General features: G+C 45.9%; 1 protein-coding gene across 2 annotated transcripts in view; it reads right to left on the bottom strand.

The window, feature by feature from the left end:
- Window positions 1-10,652, bottom strand: part of sorl1 (sortilin-related receptor, L(DLR class) A repeats containing) — a 42,127-nt gene extending 31,475 nt beyond the window's left edge. For both annotated transcript variants that reach the window (XM_079271923.1, XM_079271924.1), the window contains exons 1-5: window positions 10,521-10,652; window positions 10,184-10,318; window positions 9,689-9,850; window positions 8,207-8,274; window positions 1,244-1,424 (exon numbers count right to left, since the gene is read on the bottom strand). In XM_079271923.1, the coding sequence (XP_079128049.1) occupies window positions 1,244-1,424; window positions 8,207-8,274; window positions 9,689-9,850; window positions 10,184-10,318; window positions 10,521-10,610 (636 nt within the window). In that variant the 5' untranslated portion in view covers window positions 10,611-10,652. The remainder of the gene's footprint in view (window positions 1-1,243; window positions 1,425-8,206; window positions 8,275-9,688; window positions 9,851-10,183; window positions 10,319-10,520) is intronic.
- Window positions 10,653-20,252: the final 9,600 nt, after the last annotated feature.

The raw sequence follows: 20,252 nt of genomic DNA, 5'->3' as shown, positions 1-20,252 counted from the left end.
AAAAAAGAAAGATCTTGCCAAAACCTTCTCTAATCTGCTCTTAATTCATAAAAACAGGAGAGAAAACGAGTTACACTCGACTTAAAAATAAGGGATGCCAGAATCATTTTTAAATTATTATTATTATTGTTGTTGTTTTATTCATTCGTTTTCCTCACTTTGCCTTCAGGGCTTCCGTACGGCTGCTACAGCTACGACACACACTGAAAACAGACACAGTCGCCTCCTCGTCGGTCGATCTGAACAAGAAAAAGACCCAAATCCTGACTGATGCTTTAAATATCAAGACAGTACAGAGCTGCATCTCTAACAAGCCCTCTTTGGTTTAATAACTGACAAAATAAACATTTTGTAACGGGCTCGAACATGTTGCTTCACATCGTGAGCAGCTGTTGGCCCTCTCATCACTCTGAGGTTAACTGCTGCGTCTCATTGGACCACGTTAGTAATTGGAAAAGAGGGGTTACCCGTTAGCTTTGACCACATTAGCCACCGGGGATTCATGAAGCCTCCTGCATGTGGTTGCATCCCGAAAGCATCAAGCATCTGCATAAACACGTGACACGTGCAGTACGTCTATTGCTTTCTCAATCAAATGTTGCTTGTAAATAGAAGAGCAGAAAGACAGAAAGTTAAAGTCGATTTTACTGCATATTTATCGCAGTATTGCGCTGAAAATTAAAATGAAATTCCTGACTTTAAAGCATGTAAGTGGCGTGCACAGTGGCCACTACTGATAAAAGCATCAACACGCCGTCTTGTGACGAGAAGGAAACGAGAATAAGAGGTGAGATCCAAAATAATGTTCGCTGTCTGCCTGCCTGCCTGTCTGCATGCCTGTCTGTCTGTCTGCATGTCTGCCTGTCTGCATGTCTGCCTGTCTGTCTGCATGCCTGTCTGCATGCCTGCATGCCTGTCTGTCTGCATGCGGCTTCTTCTGCACGAACACTGGAGACTCATATTGATCCAACAGTCTGTTACACTCTGCACATTATGCTGAGGTGAGAAACTGCGATGCTGAGCGAAGCTGTTATACAATATGTGAGCTGTTAACAAATGAGCAGCGACATGAACAGAACCGTCAGCTGCTACATTACAGTCTGTTGGTGCCTGGAGGTCAGAAGAGTATCAAGAGTCAGACCAAACTCATGAATTAAGTAACTTGAATTAAAGTTGATTTAGTGGAGTTAAAATAAGCTCATGAACCGACGCGGCCCCTCCCCCGGCCCCCCGGCCCTCTTACCCGCGTGGTGGTGGCGAACAGGTACTTGTCTCGGAGCTGGAAGCTGTCGACCTGCTCCAGGATCACCATGCGGTTCTGTTCGCTCTGGAAGAAGTCGGTGCTGCTGAGGATGGTGGAGACGCCCTGGGGCTCGTGCCTCTGGACCAGCACCGTGGTGGGGGGGTCGTAGGGCTGCACGCCCCTGTGATGGGGAGGAGAGAGCGGGAGTCAAGAGAGGTGGGAGACAAATGTTGGCCAATTCTGACTGAAAGAACAGACATGGATGCCAAAACATCACCATTTTACTTCTCAGCATTTATTTATGTCAAAACCCTATTACTAAATATTAAATATTGTTAAATATATAAATATTGCTTTTCGTTTTCAATTGATGTCTTCTTATTGAGGTTGTGCCCGGGCGATAATTCAACAGTCATTGTTTCAACAAAACTCTGTTGTCTAAATTGATTCAAAGCTAATTGACTCGTGAAACTGATAGTTTGTTTTGAACAATCATCTTATGTGTCATTTTTCATTTACATTTGCCATATTGCATTATATATTAATCTACATACCGATCGATCTATTCTGAAAGTGGCGCTACAAAAATCATCCGCACACCTCGGTGACATCATTAGTGAACTAACGTGAGCTGGTGAGCTAACAGCTAACACACTAGCATCCAGGAAGATGCTACCGGCAGTCACAACAGCTCAGAGTTAGCTCGGTTGCTAATGGGACACTAGGTTTATTCAAAAGAGGTATTTATAGCGTCGTCTCCTGTCTTACGACTCATCATGTGTGGATGCAGCACATTGAATGCTACCGTTTCCGTCTCCCAACAAACTGTCCCACTGTGGGTCCTTTTGAGGACATTCTGCTCCTCCAACACACGAGTGTCAAAGTGGTCCGACCCATCCTACTGATGGATCTTCAAACTGACATCCTTGGGGCGCTTGTCATTTTTTTGTTGTTGCTCTGAACAACAAAATTCCAAGATAATAAATGTCAGCAATAAAATACAGACACATCAGCATCTTCAAAGCCGACAATATCAGCGTGGTCAAACTATTTGTGGCCACAAGTGCACAGCAAGGGTGTTTGAATAAAACCGTGGCACGGAGAGTCGGAGTCTCGAGAGCCGAACAGAGGGAGCAGTGTGTCGGCTCGGCCTCTGTGGCGTTCTTTCAAAGGTTCAACCGGTGGACACCGTCTGGGCTGAGAGTGCACGGAGGGCTTTTCACATCTGTCTCCGTCCCTTCCTTTGAATTCATCTCTGAACACCCATCCTCCCCTTGTTCTGGCAGTTTCCCATTTGACCACCGTTTCCCTGAAATGCACTCTTCTTAGGCTGAACCGTCAACAGCCGAGGTTTTAAGAAATAAAATACGTGATGAAACAAGACATCATGACTGAGATGAACACTTCAGGACCAATTCAATATTTATATTCATGAATAAATGCAACGGCAACGTAAAACGTAACAAGGCAATGTAACATGGCAACAGAAGGTCACGTAACAGGGCAACGCGACAGGGCAACGCGACAAGGCAACGCAACAAGGCAACGTAACAAGGCAACGCAACAAGGCAACGCAACAAGGCAACGTAACAAGGCAACGTAACAAGGGCAACGTAACAAGGCAACGTAACAAGGGCAACGTAACAAGGGCAACGTAACAAGGCAACGTAACAAGGGCAACGTAACAAGGCAACGTAACAAGGCAACGCAACAATGCAACGCAACAAGGCAACGCAACAAGGCAACGCGACAGGGCAACGCGACAAGGTTACATAACAAGGGCAACGTAACAAGGGCAACGTAACAAGGCAACGCAACATGGCAACAGAAGGTCACGTAACAGGGCAACGCGACAGGGCAACGCGACAAGGGCAACGCGACAAGGGCAACGCAACAAGGGCAACGTAACAAGGGCAACGTAACAAGGCAACGCAACAAGGCAACGCAAGAAGGGCAACGTAACAAGGCAACGTAACAAGGGCAACGTAACAAGGGCAACGCAACAAGGCAACGCAACAAGGCAACGCAACAAGGCAACGCAACAAGGCAACGTAACAAGGCAACGTAACAAGGGCAACGCGACATGGCAACGCGACAGGGCAACGCAACAGGGTTACATAACAAGGGCAACGCAACAAGGCAACGCAACAAGGCAACGTAACAAGGGCAACGTAACAAGGGCAACGTAACAAGGCAACATAACAAGGGCAACGTAACAAGGCAACATAACAAGGGCAACGTAACAAGGGCAACGTAACAAGGCAACATAACAAGGGCAACGTAACAAGGGCAACGTAACAAGGGCAACGTAACAAGGGCAACGTAACAAGGCAACGCAACAAGGCAACGCAACAAGGCAACGCAACAAGGCAACGCAACAAGGCAACGTAACAAGGCAACGTAACAAGGGCAACGTAACAAGGCAACGCGACAGGGCAACGCGACAGGGCAACGCGACAGGGTTACATAACAAGGGCAATGCAACAAGGCAACGTAACAAGGGCAACGTAACAAGGGCAACGTAACAAGGCAACATAACAAGGCAACATAACAAGGGCAACGTAACAAGGCAACGTAACAAGGGCAACGTAACAAGGCAACGTAACAAGGCAACGCAACAAGGCAACGTAACAAGGCAACGCAACAAGGCAACGCAACAAGGCAACGCAACATGGCAACGCAACATGGCAACGCAACATGGCAACGCGACAGGGAAACGCGACAAGGTTACATAACAAGGGCAACGTAACAAGGCAACGTAACAAGGCAATGCAACAAGGCAACGTAACATGGCAACAGAAGGTCACGTAACATGGCAACGCGACAAGGTTACATAACAACGGCAACTTAACAAGGGCAACGTAACAAGGCAACGTAACAAGGCAACGCAACAAGGCAACGTAACATGGCAACAGAAGGTCACGTAACAGGGCAACGCGACAGGGTTACATAACAAGGGCAACGCAACAAGGCAACGCAACAAGGTAACGCAACAAGGTAACGCAACAAGGTAACACCTCAAGGTAACACCTCAAGGTAACACCTCAAGGACAGCTTAGTTTTCTTAAAAGGCAACAGGGAACAAACAAACTCTGGATTGTGAATATGATCAGATTTTAATCATTAAAAGTCTTTGAATACAAAGCACCAGCTATCGTCAACATGTCAATTAATCATGAATGTTGAGTTAAAAAATATTTGCTCCTTTAGTTTTCTTCAGCGGTGACGTTTAGTCATGTTTTCTTGTTAACCTTCTCCCTCTGCCATCTCTCTTCCCCCCCGATCCCTTCGTTTCTCTGAATGCATTTGAAACCACTCTGTTTGCTGGACTTGTAGCATTGTCTGTCATCCATATGGAAGACCAGATTGTACTTCTCATTGTATACCCAGAGGATTGAACTCCGTCTGTCTCCGAGCAGTGAGATCACAGGATTAAGCAGCTCGAGTCTCTTTGGCTTTCTACGCCACAACACTGATCTGCAGCACAGCGGTAGCGCCCCCTGCTAAAGCCAGAACAAACAGGATTAGACACAAATTGGATGGGACACGGGGGAGTGGGGGGGAGTTTAAGATCAATCTTTCCTTGTGCTGCCTTTGTGCTCAGATCATTTGCAGTTACTCGTGGCTGTTCTTCCACTGCAGTGGTGTAGCTTTAACAGACTTTATCAGATCCTACTGGCGGCCCGCTGAACGCCATCGATGGTTAAACTATCAGGAGCGTAAACTAAACTTGTTGCTTCTCTGCCAAGCAGGCAGGCCAAGAAGGCCGAGTGTGATGAAGTGTTCTTAAGACGAAATGGAGAGAGACGATGTGGCTGAATGATGAGTCAATGCAGAGACACAAATGGATGCCAAATGGCTCAGATAGGGGGATAAAATACGTCCACACAGGTTTCAATTTGACCGAAAAATCCAGAAACACGAGTTCAAGTTAAAGGACAGAATTGTATTTCATGATAAGTATGTGAATGGTAGCTGAAGCTAACTGCTACATCTGCTGTGTGGAGCAAATAAACACAAGCTGCAAAAAACACTGCAATCATTGGTCAAGTGTATAAAGCGAGGCGATACCTCCTGGTGAGGTTTGATCTGTTGCTGAAAGGGTAGCGGTAGAGAAGCACATGCGTGGATTAAAAACAAACTTTTGTCCCCTCTGGCCCATTAAAAGTTGTCTTTGTTTCATATTAAAAACTGTCACTTGCGCTGACTGTAGCTTAGACATGTGGATGCATTTAATTGGTTTGTCCACCACGAATTTACTTTTAAATTCTATCTCTTTTCATCCTGAGGAAACAACTTGTTTCCCTGTAAACAAAACCAAAAATGACAGAAAGAATGTGCTCTCTGTTCTTTAAGAAGTTGCATTGCCTCGTTTTCTATGAGCATGCCCAGACGTGGTCCGTCGGCTGCACGCATCGATCCACGTCGTCTGTTGGTCGTCACCGTGTTCGGAGGTCTTTTTGAATACGATTGAAGTGACATCATGAATACACGATGCAAACGGCTAAAATGACTCATTTTCACAGAATCTAACGGCACAGAAATTGTCCGACAGGAGACGTAATAAATGACACCTGCTGAGATGAAAAACAAGCCGTGATGCGTTTACAAAAACACGATGCAGGTTATAAATACCAAGCTTCGAGCATACTTCACTCTGATCACACATGAATTAGCCGACCTAGCTGCTGAAGCTAGTTTCATGAATGGATAATGAGAAGTGTTGACACAGATGTGGAGTCACTCGGGAGGAAAGTTAAGAGACGGATTCTGCTGCATCAGCGTTTTACAGGGAAGAATTTGAAAATGCAGAAATCAAAAAAAAAAAAGGAGGAAAAAGTTTCAGTTCAAAGCAACGAAGTCTTCTTCTTCGACTTTAACCGATGTTACAACTGCTTTCATCGCAACAGGTAATTCAACCATTTTAACCCTGAAACCAACGTTTCAATGTCAACCTGCTTTGAGTTCCTTATATATAAAATGACATTTCAACTTAGAAACCAACTGTTGATCTACGTTCCCGTCTTACTAATCCTGAAACCGGCCCTCAGACTGTTCCCTTAATCTGCCCACACGGCCCGACATTCAAACACCACGTTAAACATCTTAAAGGGTTTCAGTTGAACTGCTTCCACTGACAAATTCATTAGAGTCATCTTCAAACTTTAAATATCTCGTTTCTTCCATTTGCTGACGTCAACAAACGCATCAGAATGAACACTGAATACATCGGTTTATGCTTCGTCACCTCCCAATGAGGAAGTGTTGTCAACATTGATGTTATCATATTTTAAAAACACTTCCTGTATTTGGTTTTTACTGCGTCAGTACTCAGGTCCTATTCTCTCAGTAATAGCATGAGCACTGTGTGTGTGCGTGTGCGTGTGCGTGTGTGTGTGCGTGTGTCTGCGCGCGTGCGTGCGTGCGTGCGTGTGTGTGAGTGATCTGTGGGTCATCAGCTGGCAGACATCAGTGGTCTGAGGCTGTTTCCTCATTTTCCAGCACTTCCTCGTGCGCTGACTGCTTTCTTTTCGTTTGGCACAAGAGGGTTATGCAACCGCTGCTTTTATTGTCTGTCTGATGGCAACAGTGCAACTGAATGGGCTTCAACATGAAAGGCTGCTCCTACACCTGAAGTTAACGTTGACTGTGAGCTGTATGTCGATCCTGCTGGTCGGATTCTGTGGAAACTGAAAGACGAGCGACTGGCTTTGACTGTCTCAACAACCATCAGCACCACGAGGACAGAGAAGCTGCACGGCCGACGTTTACATCTCACACGTTAGTGCTCTCCTTTATGTTCACGTTTTTAATCGGAACATTAAATATCGGACGACTCAAAGTGCATTTTGTCACGTTGCCAACAGCAGCGTTGATCCTGCCTGAGCTCCAGCAGCAGCCGGTATGAATGTTTGGAGCCTGTGACGCTCGTGCATGAACTGAATGCTCATTTGTGATTTTGGGGCATATTTAACAACCTAAAGTGGATTAAATACGGACGTCAATAATGTCAATAAGGGTTCTCCTCGAACAAAGGCACTCTTAGCCGACTGACATTCACACATTCTTTTTGTTTCGTCGATAAGTTGAAATAATCGACAGATCTTCTGCACAAAGAATCAAAGGAAAGCAAAGAGTGCACAAGAAGAGGCGGAAGTCAACGCGACGCCTCCTGTTGCTTTGAGGACCGGAGTTTTGAATCCTTGCGTTCGGCCATTTGGCCGTCGCCATCTTGGTCAGGAGGCTGGATTTAGGAGCCCGACGTGGCATTTCTTATTGTGGAGCCCAGGTTATGAGATGTAATCTGTGCATCTCAACAGCATGTTTCATACTTTATGCATTGACAAAAAAACACATTCGATACATTGAATGGGATGTTTAGGTTGCTCGTTCTATTTTGTGTGGATCCAATTTTTTGCTTAATTAATGGCGAAGACGACAGATGTGACAATGTTTTGCAAAAAAACAAGCAACGTGTTGCGTTGCTTCCACTAAGAGTGTCGTCTGTTCTGCCGACGGGCTCAGATTGTTGTTATGAGTGTCTGATGACATCATGGAAGGAACCGTAAAGACAAATAAAACAATATTTCTCTCTCTTTTTTAAAGCGAGTGGATCTCTAGAACAAGGGGAAAGAATTTGAGACTTTGTGGACAAGAATGGAGATGATGGAGATGATCGTTACCTCCCCAACATGCTGATGTCCTGAAGCACCTTGTGCCTCAAACATCGAGCCAGCAACTCATCGTCGCCTCTCATTCTGCTCACAGTAGCTTCCACACTGACGCGTTCATAGATTTAACAGTATTTGCTCCCAATTAAAAGCCCACGAGAACCATCCGTCTCCAGCGATGCTGACGCAACTTGTATTTCCTGGGACGGTTGTATTTCCTACATTTACCGGCTCCTTGAACGCAGCAGAGTACAGTCTCACACTCGGTTTATGTTCTCGTCTGGGTTCTTACCAAAAGTAGGTCTTCACGTGCTCCTGGATCAACACCCACGTCTCCCCGAAGTCGTCTGATTTCCACAGCTACAGGAGGGAGAGAGGGGGGGGGGGGGGGGGGGGGGGTACTGTTAACATGTAGGTCAACCTCATTCCTTCGCTTTTGGCTCTTACACATGAGAACACCGGAGAGCTGCTGTTGTGCTTAATAGACGAGGAAACTAAGACGTGACATGAAGACAGCAGAGCGAGCGGTTTCTCCTCTTGGGTACAACGTCCTGCAGCTGGAGGAGCAGGATGAGCACCGTCTGAGACGAGGAGGTCTGAGACGAGGAGGTCTGAGACCGGTTTCTCCTCTTGGGTACAACATCCTGCAGCTGGAGGAGCAGGATGAGCACCGTCTGAGACGAGGAGGTCTGAGACGAGGAGGTCTGAGACGAGGAGGTCTGAGACGAGGAGGTCTGAGACGAGGAGGTCTGAGACGAGGAGGTCTGAGACGAGGAGGTCTGAGACGAGGACGTCTGAGACGAGGAGGTCTGAGACGAGGAGGTCTGAGACGAGGAGGTCTGAGACGAGGAGGTCTGAGACGAGGAGGTCTGAGACGAGGAGGTCTGAGACGAGGAGGTCTGAGACGAGGAGGTCTGAGACGAGGAGGTCTGAGACGAGGAGGTCTGAGACGAGGAGGTCTGAGACGAGGACGTCTGAGACGAGGACGTCTGAGACGAGGAGGTCTGAGACGAGGAGGTCTGAGACGAGGAGGTCTGAGACGAGGAGGTCTGAGACGAGGACGTCTGAGACGAGGACGTCTGAGACGAGGAGGTCTGAGACGAGGAGGTCTGAGACGAGGAGGTCTGAGACGAGGAGGTCTGAGACGAGGAGGTCTGAGACGAGGACGTCTGAGACGAGGACGTCTGAGACGAGGAGGTCTGAGACGAGGAGGTCTGAGACGAGGAGGTCTGAGACGAGGACGTCTGAGACGAGGAGGTCTGAGACGAGGAGGTCTGAGACGAGGAGGTCTGAGACGAGGAGGTCTGAGACGAGGAGGTCTGAGACGAGGAGGTCTGAGACGAGGACGTCTGAGACGAGGACGTCTGAGACGAGGAGGTCTGAGACGAGGAGGTCTCGCTCCAGAACATCTAAAGTACCGACAGCAGAACCGGTGCCTCCGGACCTCAACGACACTCCGGGTTTTACTCATTTAGAACCGGGTTTCAGGGGTCCTCCCCAGTTCCTACAGAACAAACTTCTAAGAAATAAAGTCGATGGAAAGAAGAATAGGAACATGAACGCCATCGTGCACGTTCAGTTAATCTTGTTGTGCTAGCAGAGTGTTTGCATCTAAAATGAAAGAATTTCTGCTCCAACGTGGAAGTCTGACGGTTTAGAAGCGTCTCCATCTGCAGGAAGTCACCAGAACTCAGAAAGCTTTCACACATTTCCATCAGTCACGCTTACATGCGTTTCCACCGCCAGCGCTGAGGGTAATGGCCGACAGCGTTACCTGCTTGTTGGGGTGAGAGGCGTCGTAGCCGAGCACCAGGCCGGCTCTCTGGCTGTGGAGCAGCAGGTCGGTCGGCTTGAAGGACAGCGAGAAGCCCTGCACGCTGCTGCAGAAGTCAAAGGTGTTCCACAGGTAGTTGTTGGTGGAGTCCACGAAGAGGTACTGCAGGATCGGGAAGGAAACATGCACACATCAGCAAAAAACAAGACTTCATCTGGAGCAGAAGTATGACGTCTGAGATAATTCAGTTGAATTGTTTTCTTGTCGTCTTGCAGAGAGAACTAACAGAACACGAACTCAGGCTTTTTACAAACGAACATCATCATATAGGTATTAAAGACGCCCTTTCTATCGGTTTATTGCAGTTAAATCACAGTAGAATAGTGTATTTGGGGTTGATTCAGCTGTATTAAGACATACAGTGAACACAGAATCCACGGTGCGGCTCACGTGACTCCAGTCTGGTCTCCAGAGACCCCCCCAGCAGTGACTCACCCTCTTGTTGTCTGCCGGGCTGTGGTAGAACTGGGAGATGACCTGCTTGTTGCCGCCGTTGGCCGGGACCCCCGACAGCTGGAACTTGTCTGAGACCAGCGTGAAGGACGTCCCGTAGTCGTAGGACACGTAGACCTGGAGACGACGAGACGAGACATTTTAACAAGACCAGCAAAGACGGTTTAAGATGCTTTCACCGGCCCCATGTGATCTCACTGTTATTAACACTGGCCATCATCATTCCAACTTTACTTTCTTTTCTTCTTCATGTCATTACAGCTTCGTTATTCTACATGTTCTAGTTCTCTCTACACGTCTCACACACACGTGGCCTCACCGAGCTGGTCTTGGGCCCGATGGCTCCGGCGCTGTCTCGGGCCAGAGCCACGATGACGTTGCTCCTCTTGCCGGCCCAGTGCACCACCATCTGGTTGTGAGAGTCGTTCAGGTTGGCCTGCGGGACGAAACACAGGATCCACTCAAGTAGACTTTATACTCGGCGGCGTGAAACCGGTGGAATCTGGGCCGCAGACGGTCGTGTTCCTCTGAATGTATTTAACGTGATCACGTGACCGTCACAAAGAGGTCGCTGATAGAAACACCACTTACATGTTTAGGGTTCAGACGACAAGGTTTTTATTTGCCGCACAAGAATGAAAAGCAAAGAAAGCCGAGTCGGTTTAGATGTTTCTCTATCAACACACACTTTAACAACACTTGTTTTAACGCATTATTGTTTGTTTACCGTATTTATATTCTACATTTGTCATTTTAAAATGACGTCTTTCACTATTGCACAATGTTCATTGTCACGCACCAATCACTGAGCTACGCTCCTTGTATGTGTAACGCCAATGAACCATTTAAACATAAAAAGATGTTAAAAATCTTCATGCGAGTTAATATTTTGCAGCCAAATCAAACAGTTTACAGGATGTTCAACCTTTGTTGCTTTATAACACATTTAGCATCTCGCACTCCGTCGGTCTGCAGCCAACGAGCAACGCGCTTTATCAACGAGCAACGCGGTTCATCAACGAGCAACGCGGTTCATCAACGAGCAACGCGGTTCATCAACGACTCGTTGATGAACCGCGTTGCTCGTTGATGAACCGCGTTGCTCGTTGACAACGAGCAACGCGGTTCATCAACGAGCAACGCGGTTCATCAACGAGCAACGCGGTTCATCAACGAGCAACGCGGTTCATCAACGAGCAACGCGGTTCATCAACGTTCCGGCTCGCAGTGACAAGAACACCACCAACGCTGAGGAGCTCTCAGCTCTCTGCATCCTTTCTTCACTCGCTGCTTTTGGTTTCCAGACGCAGGAGAAAGAAATACTGACGTTCAGAATTCCTGTTCTTTACACCAGGTTTGTGGCGTACACGTTTATTATTTGAATAATAAATAAATAATTTGGTACATTTATGCATATTATATCTGTATTTATTACTTTGTTTTTAATGATTCTTGAAGATGACAATGAGAAGAATAAAGAGCATTTCCTGTCTGGTGGAGCTGTAACAGTGAGAGCACGTCACACACGGCTCCTCCACTCAGTGCTCCTCCCATCAGACACACAGATCAATGAGTAATAAAGTAATAAATCCTCCATTTCATCTTTCTCATTGTTCCGCGCTGCCTTCCTCTCCTCATCTTTTATTGATCGTCTTGCTCCAAAAGCATTTTTTTTTATTTTTTTACCTCCCGACTCCTGGAGCCAAACAACAAACAACAAACATCTCCTCCGCCATCGTCAGCCGAGATCAAGACGCAATCCCTCCTCCTGCATCTCTACTGTCGCAATGATGACGAGGATGAAGATGAATGAGTCTGAAACATTTCATCAGGGTTTGGATCCACCGTTCTGCACCAACAACAATGATCCTACAAGAAGAGCAGAGGCCTCAAATACCCAGAAAGCATTTCAGCAACAACACGTTGAGTTTTGTTTGGTCAACACAACCGTGTTGCATCAACACGGTTGTGTTGACCAAACAACCTCAGATTAATGTCACAGTTTACCGTTAACCATCAGAGTGTAAATAAAGTTTTACTGACTCAGTAGAACATGTTTCTAGTCTCTGATCTCTGATCATGTTTTATTGTAAACAACCAATCAGTGTTTAAAGCAACAGGAGAGCTAGTAACGTTAGCAGCACCGCTAACTGCTAACCAACAGGAGAGCTAGTAACGTTATCAGCACCGCTAACGGCTAACCAACAGGAAGAGAGCTAGTAACGTTATCAGCACCGCTAACGGCTAACCAACAAGAGGAGAGCTAGTAATCTTAGCAGCACCGCTAACGGCTAACCAACAGGAGGAGAGCTAGTAACGTTAGCAGCACCGCTAACCAAGAGGAGGAGAGCTAGTAACGTTAGCAGCACCGCTAACCAACAGGAGGAGAGCTAGTAACGTTAGCAGCACCGCTAACGGCTAACCAACAGGAGGTTCACTTCAGTTACATGATGAGGCCTTCAGGCTCTGCTCAGTGAACATGAGTACTGACTGAAGGTACATTATAACGTTATCATGATGTGAATCTTGAGTTTTATGATCTCTATAAATAAGTGAAAGACACAAATTTAACCTTTTTCTCCTCGAACAAAAGGAACGATTAGCAGCCGCTAAGCAACTCTCTTCTCCTGCTCTTTCTTGCTTGCTCTCCTCCTCCTCCTCCTCCTCCTCAGTAAAAGCTCTGTATTTCTGTCTCTCTCTCTCTCTAAAGGCCGAGGTGTTGCAGCAGTAAATCTCTCCGTCTGAGGGCTCATTGGCGGCGATGGCGACTGCCAGCGTCTCCACAGACCGCTGAATCTAGAGGAGGATGATGACTTGCGAAGATGAAAAACAATTTGCCGAGAGGTAAACGCAGCGCGGGGCCTCATCCAGACACTAAACACAGAGCTATCTCCACCATAATGAGGCACATTTGTCGTCCGTAAAAAGCTTCCCGTTATCTTCTCATGCAACACGCCGTCTTTGTTGCGAGCTCAATAAAACCTGCTCTCAGACTCACAGATAACCAGAGCGTCCTCACACCAGCCTCTGTGTTCTGGATGCTCAGGCCAACATCAGCCGTCTTCCCTTAGAGTCCTCCACTTAACATGTTTGAGGTTTGTTTGAAATTACAAATGAACGACGCGCATTGTGAGAACATCATTGGAGAAAACCCTCAGAGCAACCAGACAGTTTCAACCAAGCTGAAGAGTGAAGTCAAAGCGCCATGTGTAAAAGCTGCATTCTATCTCGTGTCCACCAGGGGGCGACTCCTCTTTAGAGTCAAACAGACCATAAAGCAGGGGATGCTTCCAAATATGGTCACTTCCTGTTAATTGGTTGCAAAAAAAAAACACCAGCATGGCGACGACCGCAATCCAAGATGGCGACGGCAAAATCGCCAAACTCAAGGCTTCAAAACATCAGTCCACAAACCAATGAGTGACGCCACGATGACTACTTCCACTTCTTCTACAGTCTGTGGTTAAAACTTCGTCAACTTTAGGTAAAAACCTGCGCGATCGTCACTTTAACCGTTTACCCAAACTGTGTGTTGACGTCCTTTTTTTCATGACAAAAGAGAGAGAAAACTTTTGGAAACACGTTAAATTCAACAAAACTTTATCGTAAGGTGAAAGACGGATGAACTGACGACTGTTTTCATGCAAAGTCTTATTCAGCAACCTGCAAAATCACAGTGTGACCTGCAGCTCCTGACCAGAGAAACAACCCTCCACCGCCACCAAAACATGACAGGTTCCTGTCGTAACACCCTTAATAAGAAGCATCTAGAACCAATAACGTAGTGTGTCCATCAGTGACGGCATCTGATGTTAATTAAACATAATTCATCCACTGAGAATTAGAAAAGAAGCAGCTGGGACAAACCATGTAGGCCACATTTATATAAAGGGAATCTAACATGCTCATGAAACTTTCTAGAACAACTTGACTTTAACTAATTGTCTCTTTTAAAGGTGTCACATCCACAAGTAGGCGAGCGAGGCTTTTCCTTTAACAACATTAACAAGCCGATACATGCAACCGAGAGACTCACTGCTTTCCTCATTAGTGCTCGGATCCAAATAAAAAGCCTCTGGATTTGTTGTAGCTGCAGGACCAATATACACTCAGTACATGGGATGGAACCAACGCCACTTTGGGGCATGTTTGATAGTAGAGTTTAGTGTTCACAAAGGTAGACACAGCAAACAGGCCTCTCGCTGCATGAGTCATCAAGACCAGATGAGTGGAGGCCAGATGATTCTCGTCAGAGGATTAGTAAAGTCTGAGAAACTTGAACACCACCAACAAGACAATGGAGGAACATTTCATTACACTGGAAGAGAAGCTCAGTTTGTCGTCCTCTCATTTGTAAGTCTTTGCATCGCCGACTCTTGTTCAGACCTGAACGTTAACACGAGTCTTTACAAGCTGACAGCTCTAAGTACATGTACAGCTGCTGCAGACAAACCACAGACCAATCAGTGAAGTCATGGACCCGACGCTTCATGTGTTAAAGCTGCATTCTCTCTAGTGTCCACCAGGGGGCGACTCCTCTGGTTGTATAAAGTCTATAGAAAATGACTACTTCTCTCTTGATTTATTACCTCAGTAAACATTGTAAACATGAGTTTATGTCTCAATCTCTAGTTTCAAGTCTTCTTCAATACAGCATGATGTTCATTTAGTACATTATGGTCCATTTAGAAGTCACACAGACCATAAAGCAGGGGATGCTTTAGGGCGGGGCTACACAGTGATTGACAGGTCTCTACCAGAGACGTGTACGGCGTCTCTACGTCACTCCTCAGTCCAGATATGGTCACTTCCTGTTCACTTATTATATACAGTCTATGGTCGACAAGTGACGGCAAACTATTTATAAATCCCACTTTTTCAACAGCATATTACCAGCCTCACTACTTCCGCTCTGACCTTTCACAATAAAAGCCACTGCCTCAAGAGGTTTGCTTCACTCATTTCCATGACAGTCATTTAGCAGACGCTTTTATCCAAAGCGACTTACAATTCAGATTCTATCACATTCTACACCGTAGGCTCAGCTACGGGAGCAATTCTGGGGTTAAGTGTCTTGCTCAAGGACACATCGACATGCGGCTAGCGGAGCCGGGGATCGAACCGCCGACCCTCCGATTGAAGGACGGATTGAATCCAACAGTAAAGCCGCTGTGAGGGATTTAAGATGCTGGAAACTTTGTTTTGTTTAGTCACTGAGGTTTACTGCAAAATTACCGCAACTTCATCATCGTAGCGCGCAGCTTCCCCCCCAAAGCACCCTGGGAAAATCTGCCATTAAAGTGAGATGATTCCACCGGTTCAATCCCTACAGTCTGGAAACAAGGATTTAAAAAAACAGGGCAGCAAAGGCATTTCTGCATTAGCATCTTTAGATTTGAGTTAAAATATTTTTTGTTTTTAGCTTTACAGCAGAAACAGAAACCACTTTAAACACGATCTGCTGCATTCCTCTCCTTCCTCCTCCTCCTCCCACTTTGATATCCTCCTGGTAACGTGGAGGAGTTGTGGGCTCTGTGTCTGGTACCACCGAGGAGCCAAAGCGAGCAACAACACACTTGTGGGATTGAGCCCGCACTCCCTCCACCCTCTTCGGCTCCGAGCTCTCCATTATTCACCCCGAGCATCGGCGGCCTCAAACAATGACATCATCTCTGCAGGACTGGCAGGCGACGAGGGCTCGCTGCACGCGCTCTAGCTTGTGCTGTTAGCGACCGGCGTGGTTGTTTTAGCAGCAGACAGGAAGCACGACACACACACACACACACACACACACACCTTTTCAGGTTAGCTGTCACTAAAGGAAGATGCAAAATAAGAATAAGGATATAAGGACACAAAGAGCATTCATGTAGATGAAACAGAGTTTCTGCAAATATCTAATGTCAGGCTTGTTATTGTGTCTCCACACAACAACACTATGAAATAGCACTCAATGAAATAAATGATAATAATCATATTCATGTACTTCTTTAAGGCTGAATGAGAGGTGGAAACGTCTCGACAGCAGCTGCACAAACTCAACCGCACAAAAGCTGATGAAGATGTTTTCATACTGAAACGAAGTGCGCGCGCACGTGCACACGCGCGGGATTCCAGAGTCTTTGATGAATTTTAAGAAAGGCTTTGAGAATGGGCTTTGAGGCGCGCGGTGTGCGTTAACGAGTGCGTTTGGTGGTTTGGGGATGAAGCTGGTGGGAGATTGACGCTGCTGTAAACACTGATCCAACCCCGAGTGATTCACTTCAACAAGACATTCAGTTGGGTTTTACATTTCCCTCCATGCACACATGTACACCACGCCAACAGAGTGCTGCTCTTATACAGCGTTCGTAGCTACACCTGCGCTGTAATTGGTAGATAATATATCACGAAATAAATTCATAAGTAATCCACATAATCGTGTTTGGGAGGAGAGGTGGGTCGAAACAAAAAAAGACGATCTTTCACAAGATTCTGCTGTTCGTTCTCCGTGTGAAACGAGAAGTCAACGTTGATTTATTTGTCACTTAACTTGCGTACTTCAGTAACGCCACTTATCTAACCCAAACAGATATCTGATTCTAAACTCAACGAAGTAGTTTTGTTGCCTCAACCTAACTAAATATGTCACGATCTTTATTAAACCTAACTAAGTTGTTTCCTGTGAAGAGAGATGTTTATTTTGAAAAATATGTATGCATGTAACGATCGGAATTTAACACGTGTTGCTGGACTTGGAAAAAAGAGGAGTAACTTTTTCGTAAGATATCATCACTGTTGCATGAGGATACGTTGTTTACAGAACAGGAAAGGAATGTGGAGGGAGATGTACTTTTGGAGGATGTTTTGTAGTTTTTTTGTCAGTCAAACCAAAATGTAAACAAGTGGTTTCACCATCAAGTATCTGTGTCAGGTTTGATTCCCGACCAAAGTGACCTTTAAACAGGTTAGGGCCATAAATGGAGACTGGAGCAGCCGTCACCAAGTCAACCAATGGATGTTCTTATCACACACACACACACACACACACACACACACACACACACACACACACACACACACACACACACACACACACACACACACACACACACACACACACACACACACACACACACACACACACACACACACACACACACACACACACACACACACACACACACACACACACACCTTTAGAATCTGACAAACAGAAGAACTGAGGATACAGTCAAAAAGACGTGAAGCCTCTGAAGTAAGAATGGAAAACTTTGGGATCCGGACACTCAAAATGTTTAACGTTAACCATCACAGTGTAAATAAAGTTTTACTGACTCAGTAGAACAACCAATCAGTGTTTAAACCAACAGGAGGAGAGCTAGTAGCGTTAGCAGCACCGCTAACGGCTAACCAACAGGAGGAGAGCTAGTAACGTTATCAGCACCGCTAACGGCTAACCAACAGGAGGAGAGCTAGTAGCGTTAGCAGCACCGCTAACGGCTAACCAACAGGAGGAGAGCTAGTAACGTTATCAGCACCGCTAACGGCTAACCAACAGGAGGAGAGCTAGTAGCGTTAGCAGCACCGCTAACAGCTAACCAACAGGAGGAGAGCTAGTAACGTTAGCAGCACTGCTAACGGCTAACCACCAGGAGGAGAGCTAGTAACGTTAGCAGCACCGCTAACAGCTAACCAACAGGAGGAGAGCTAGTAACGTTAGCAGCACCGCTAACGGCTAACCACCAGGAGGAGAGCTAGTAACGTTAGCAGCACCGCTAACGGCTAACCACCAGGAGGAGAGCTAGTACCCGCTGCTGTTGTTGTTGTTGTTGTTGTTGTTGTTCAGAGACAGTGTCGCTGCTATTTCTGGCCTCCCGACATTACAATCACCTCTCTTAATCATCATGTGCTCACACTACTGTGGAGTGTAAGTGAGGAACCACACGGTGACAATGCACAAATCTGAGGTATTTCTATTTTTTAAATCACCATCTCAAGGAACATTTAATTCCCAAAAATTAAAATGAATGTATTTTCCTTTGCTTTTATCTCATAAACATGGAGTGATTGAACCTGTGGCCGCTTCATTAAAGCATCTACATGCTGTTTCATATACTTGGAAGTATGATTCACTCTTCGCTTGCAAAATATTGTGAAGAAGTAGGTCAGACCAGTCGCCCGACATCCTATCAGACTGCAGCAAAATGTGACAATCATCTGAGAGAAAACATATGCTGAGGAGCGATACTCTCAATCTCTAGTTTCAAGTCTTCTTCAATACAGCATGATGTTCATTTAGTACATTATGGTCCATTTAGAGTCACACAGACCATAAAGCAGGGGATGCTTTAGGGCGGGGCTACACAGTGATTGACAGGTCTCTACCAGAGACGTATACGGCGTCTCTACGTCACTCCTCGGTCCAGATATGGTCACTTCAGTTTAAAAATACAAGATGGCGACGACCAAAATGCCAAACTCGAGGCTTCATAACATCAGTCCACAAACCAACGAGTCATGATGACTTCGTCCACTTCTTATATGCAGGATGACTTCATCCCCGTCTTCTAAGAGCCTATCAAACCGAGTCAGTTACCCACAGAAGAGGTCAATGGCTCCATCTTGAATGATGCAAAGCATTATCTCTAATCATGACGCCTGTAAAAGCTTCATAACAAGTCCAGTCACACGACGACGAGACAGCAGCGCTGAGGGACCAACACTTGACACGCTAAGCGTTTAAATAACTACCTCTGACGAAACCTGATCCCGGATCAGAGTCTCTCGGGCGGTTTGCTGTGTTTGGACTGCGGGTGTCACCGCACGAGACACAATGACGACAACCCAAACTGTTTTATTGTTGGCTGAACTATTGTAGCTTTTGCATAAATTATGATCTGTTTTCAGGTTCCTTGTCTGGCTCTTGGACTGTAAAGCCTCAAACTAGAGATGTACTTTATGATTACTGATTCATCGGCATGTTCATTTCTTTGGTTAGTCGTTCTTCACAGGTTTCCACAGAGAGCAGAGTTTCATATTCATACAGTAAAGCTTGTTTCACCAAACCTCAACAATCAGTTTACTGTGTTGTTGTGCGACAAAAACTACAAATGTAAAAAACTACAAATATCCCAACACAGTATCACAGCAGGTCATGAAATAGTCACGAAATGCAATCTATTAGTTTTGTTCACCAACAGTTAGGTTCAGGCAACAAAACCACCAACATTTAGGTTGAATTTGGGTATTTTTTTGATTAAAAATGTAACGAATTATTCCTCGTTAAAAAAAAAAAAACAGTTTGACAATAAACTAACTCAGTGGTTCTCAAACTTTTTCTGTCGCGCCCCACTTCGGAGGAAGAAAAATGTTCATGCCCCACCGCCCCAACACAATTGTAACAAAATTGTCCATGTTGAATTTTTATTGAAATAACATTTTGTGACTCCTCCGTCTGTGCTTTTTCAAATAATAGAATAAAGAAAATTGCAATCACTTTTAAGTGAACCAGATTGCTCCATCAGACAAAAACAAATAAAATGTGCAATCACTTTGTTCGAACAATGCCAAGAAAGTTATATCTGTGCAAAAAAACTACAATTTGGCAAAAACTAGCCTATTGCAATTGGCTGATATGAGATGCTGAGTCATAATTATGAGATGCTGAGCCATTATTTTGAGATCGTATCTCATTATAATGACTTACAGGATCTGTAACTCTTCCTCACAGTGGCGGAAACGGGCTTCCATACAACAGGTTCCCAGACCAGTTTCCAGTCCAGTGAACGTGTTTACAACGACGACGCCTTCAGTCAAGCACGGAGGAAAGATATTTACTCAGCCGACCGTGTTTTATTGAGACTGCGGCCGTTTGTTCTGACGCGCTTCATCACACCTCCAGCCTCCTGTCGTCTTATGAAGCCTCCGTCAACAGCGTCGGTGCAAGATGTCAGACGACTGGATGAACGGCTGTTTGTGATGAATGACAACGCGCTACCAGCACTGATGACTGCACCACCCTCCAGTAATCACACACCTGTACCAGCACTGATGACTGCACCACCCTCCA

Source organism: Melanostigma gelatinosum, assembly GCF_949748355.1.
Source record: "Melanostigma gelatinosum genome assembly, chromosome: 7".
NCBI classification, from domain to species: domain Eukaryota; kingdom Metazoa; phylum Chordata; class Actinopteri; order Perciformes; family Zoarcidae; genus Melanostigma; species Melanostigma gelatinosum.
This window is presented reverse-complemented; position numbering and strand designations above follow the sequence as displayed.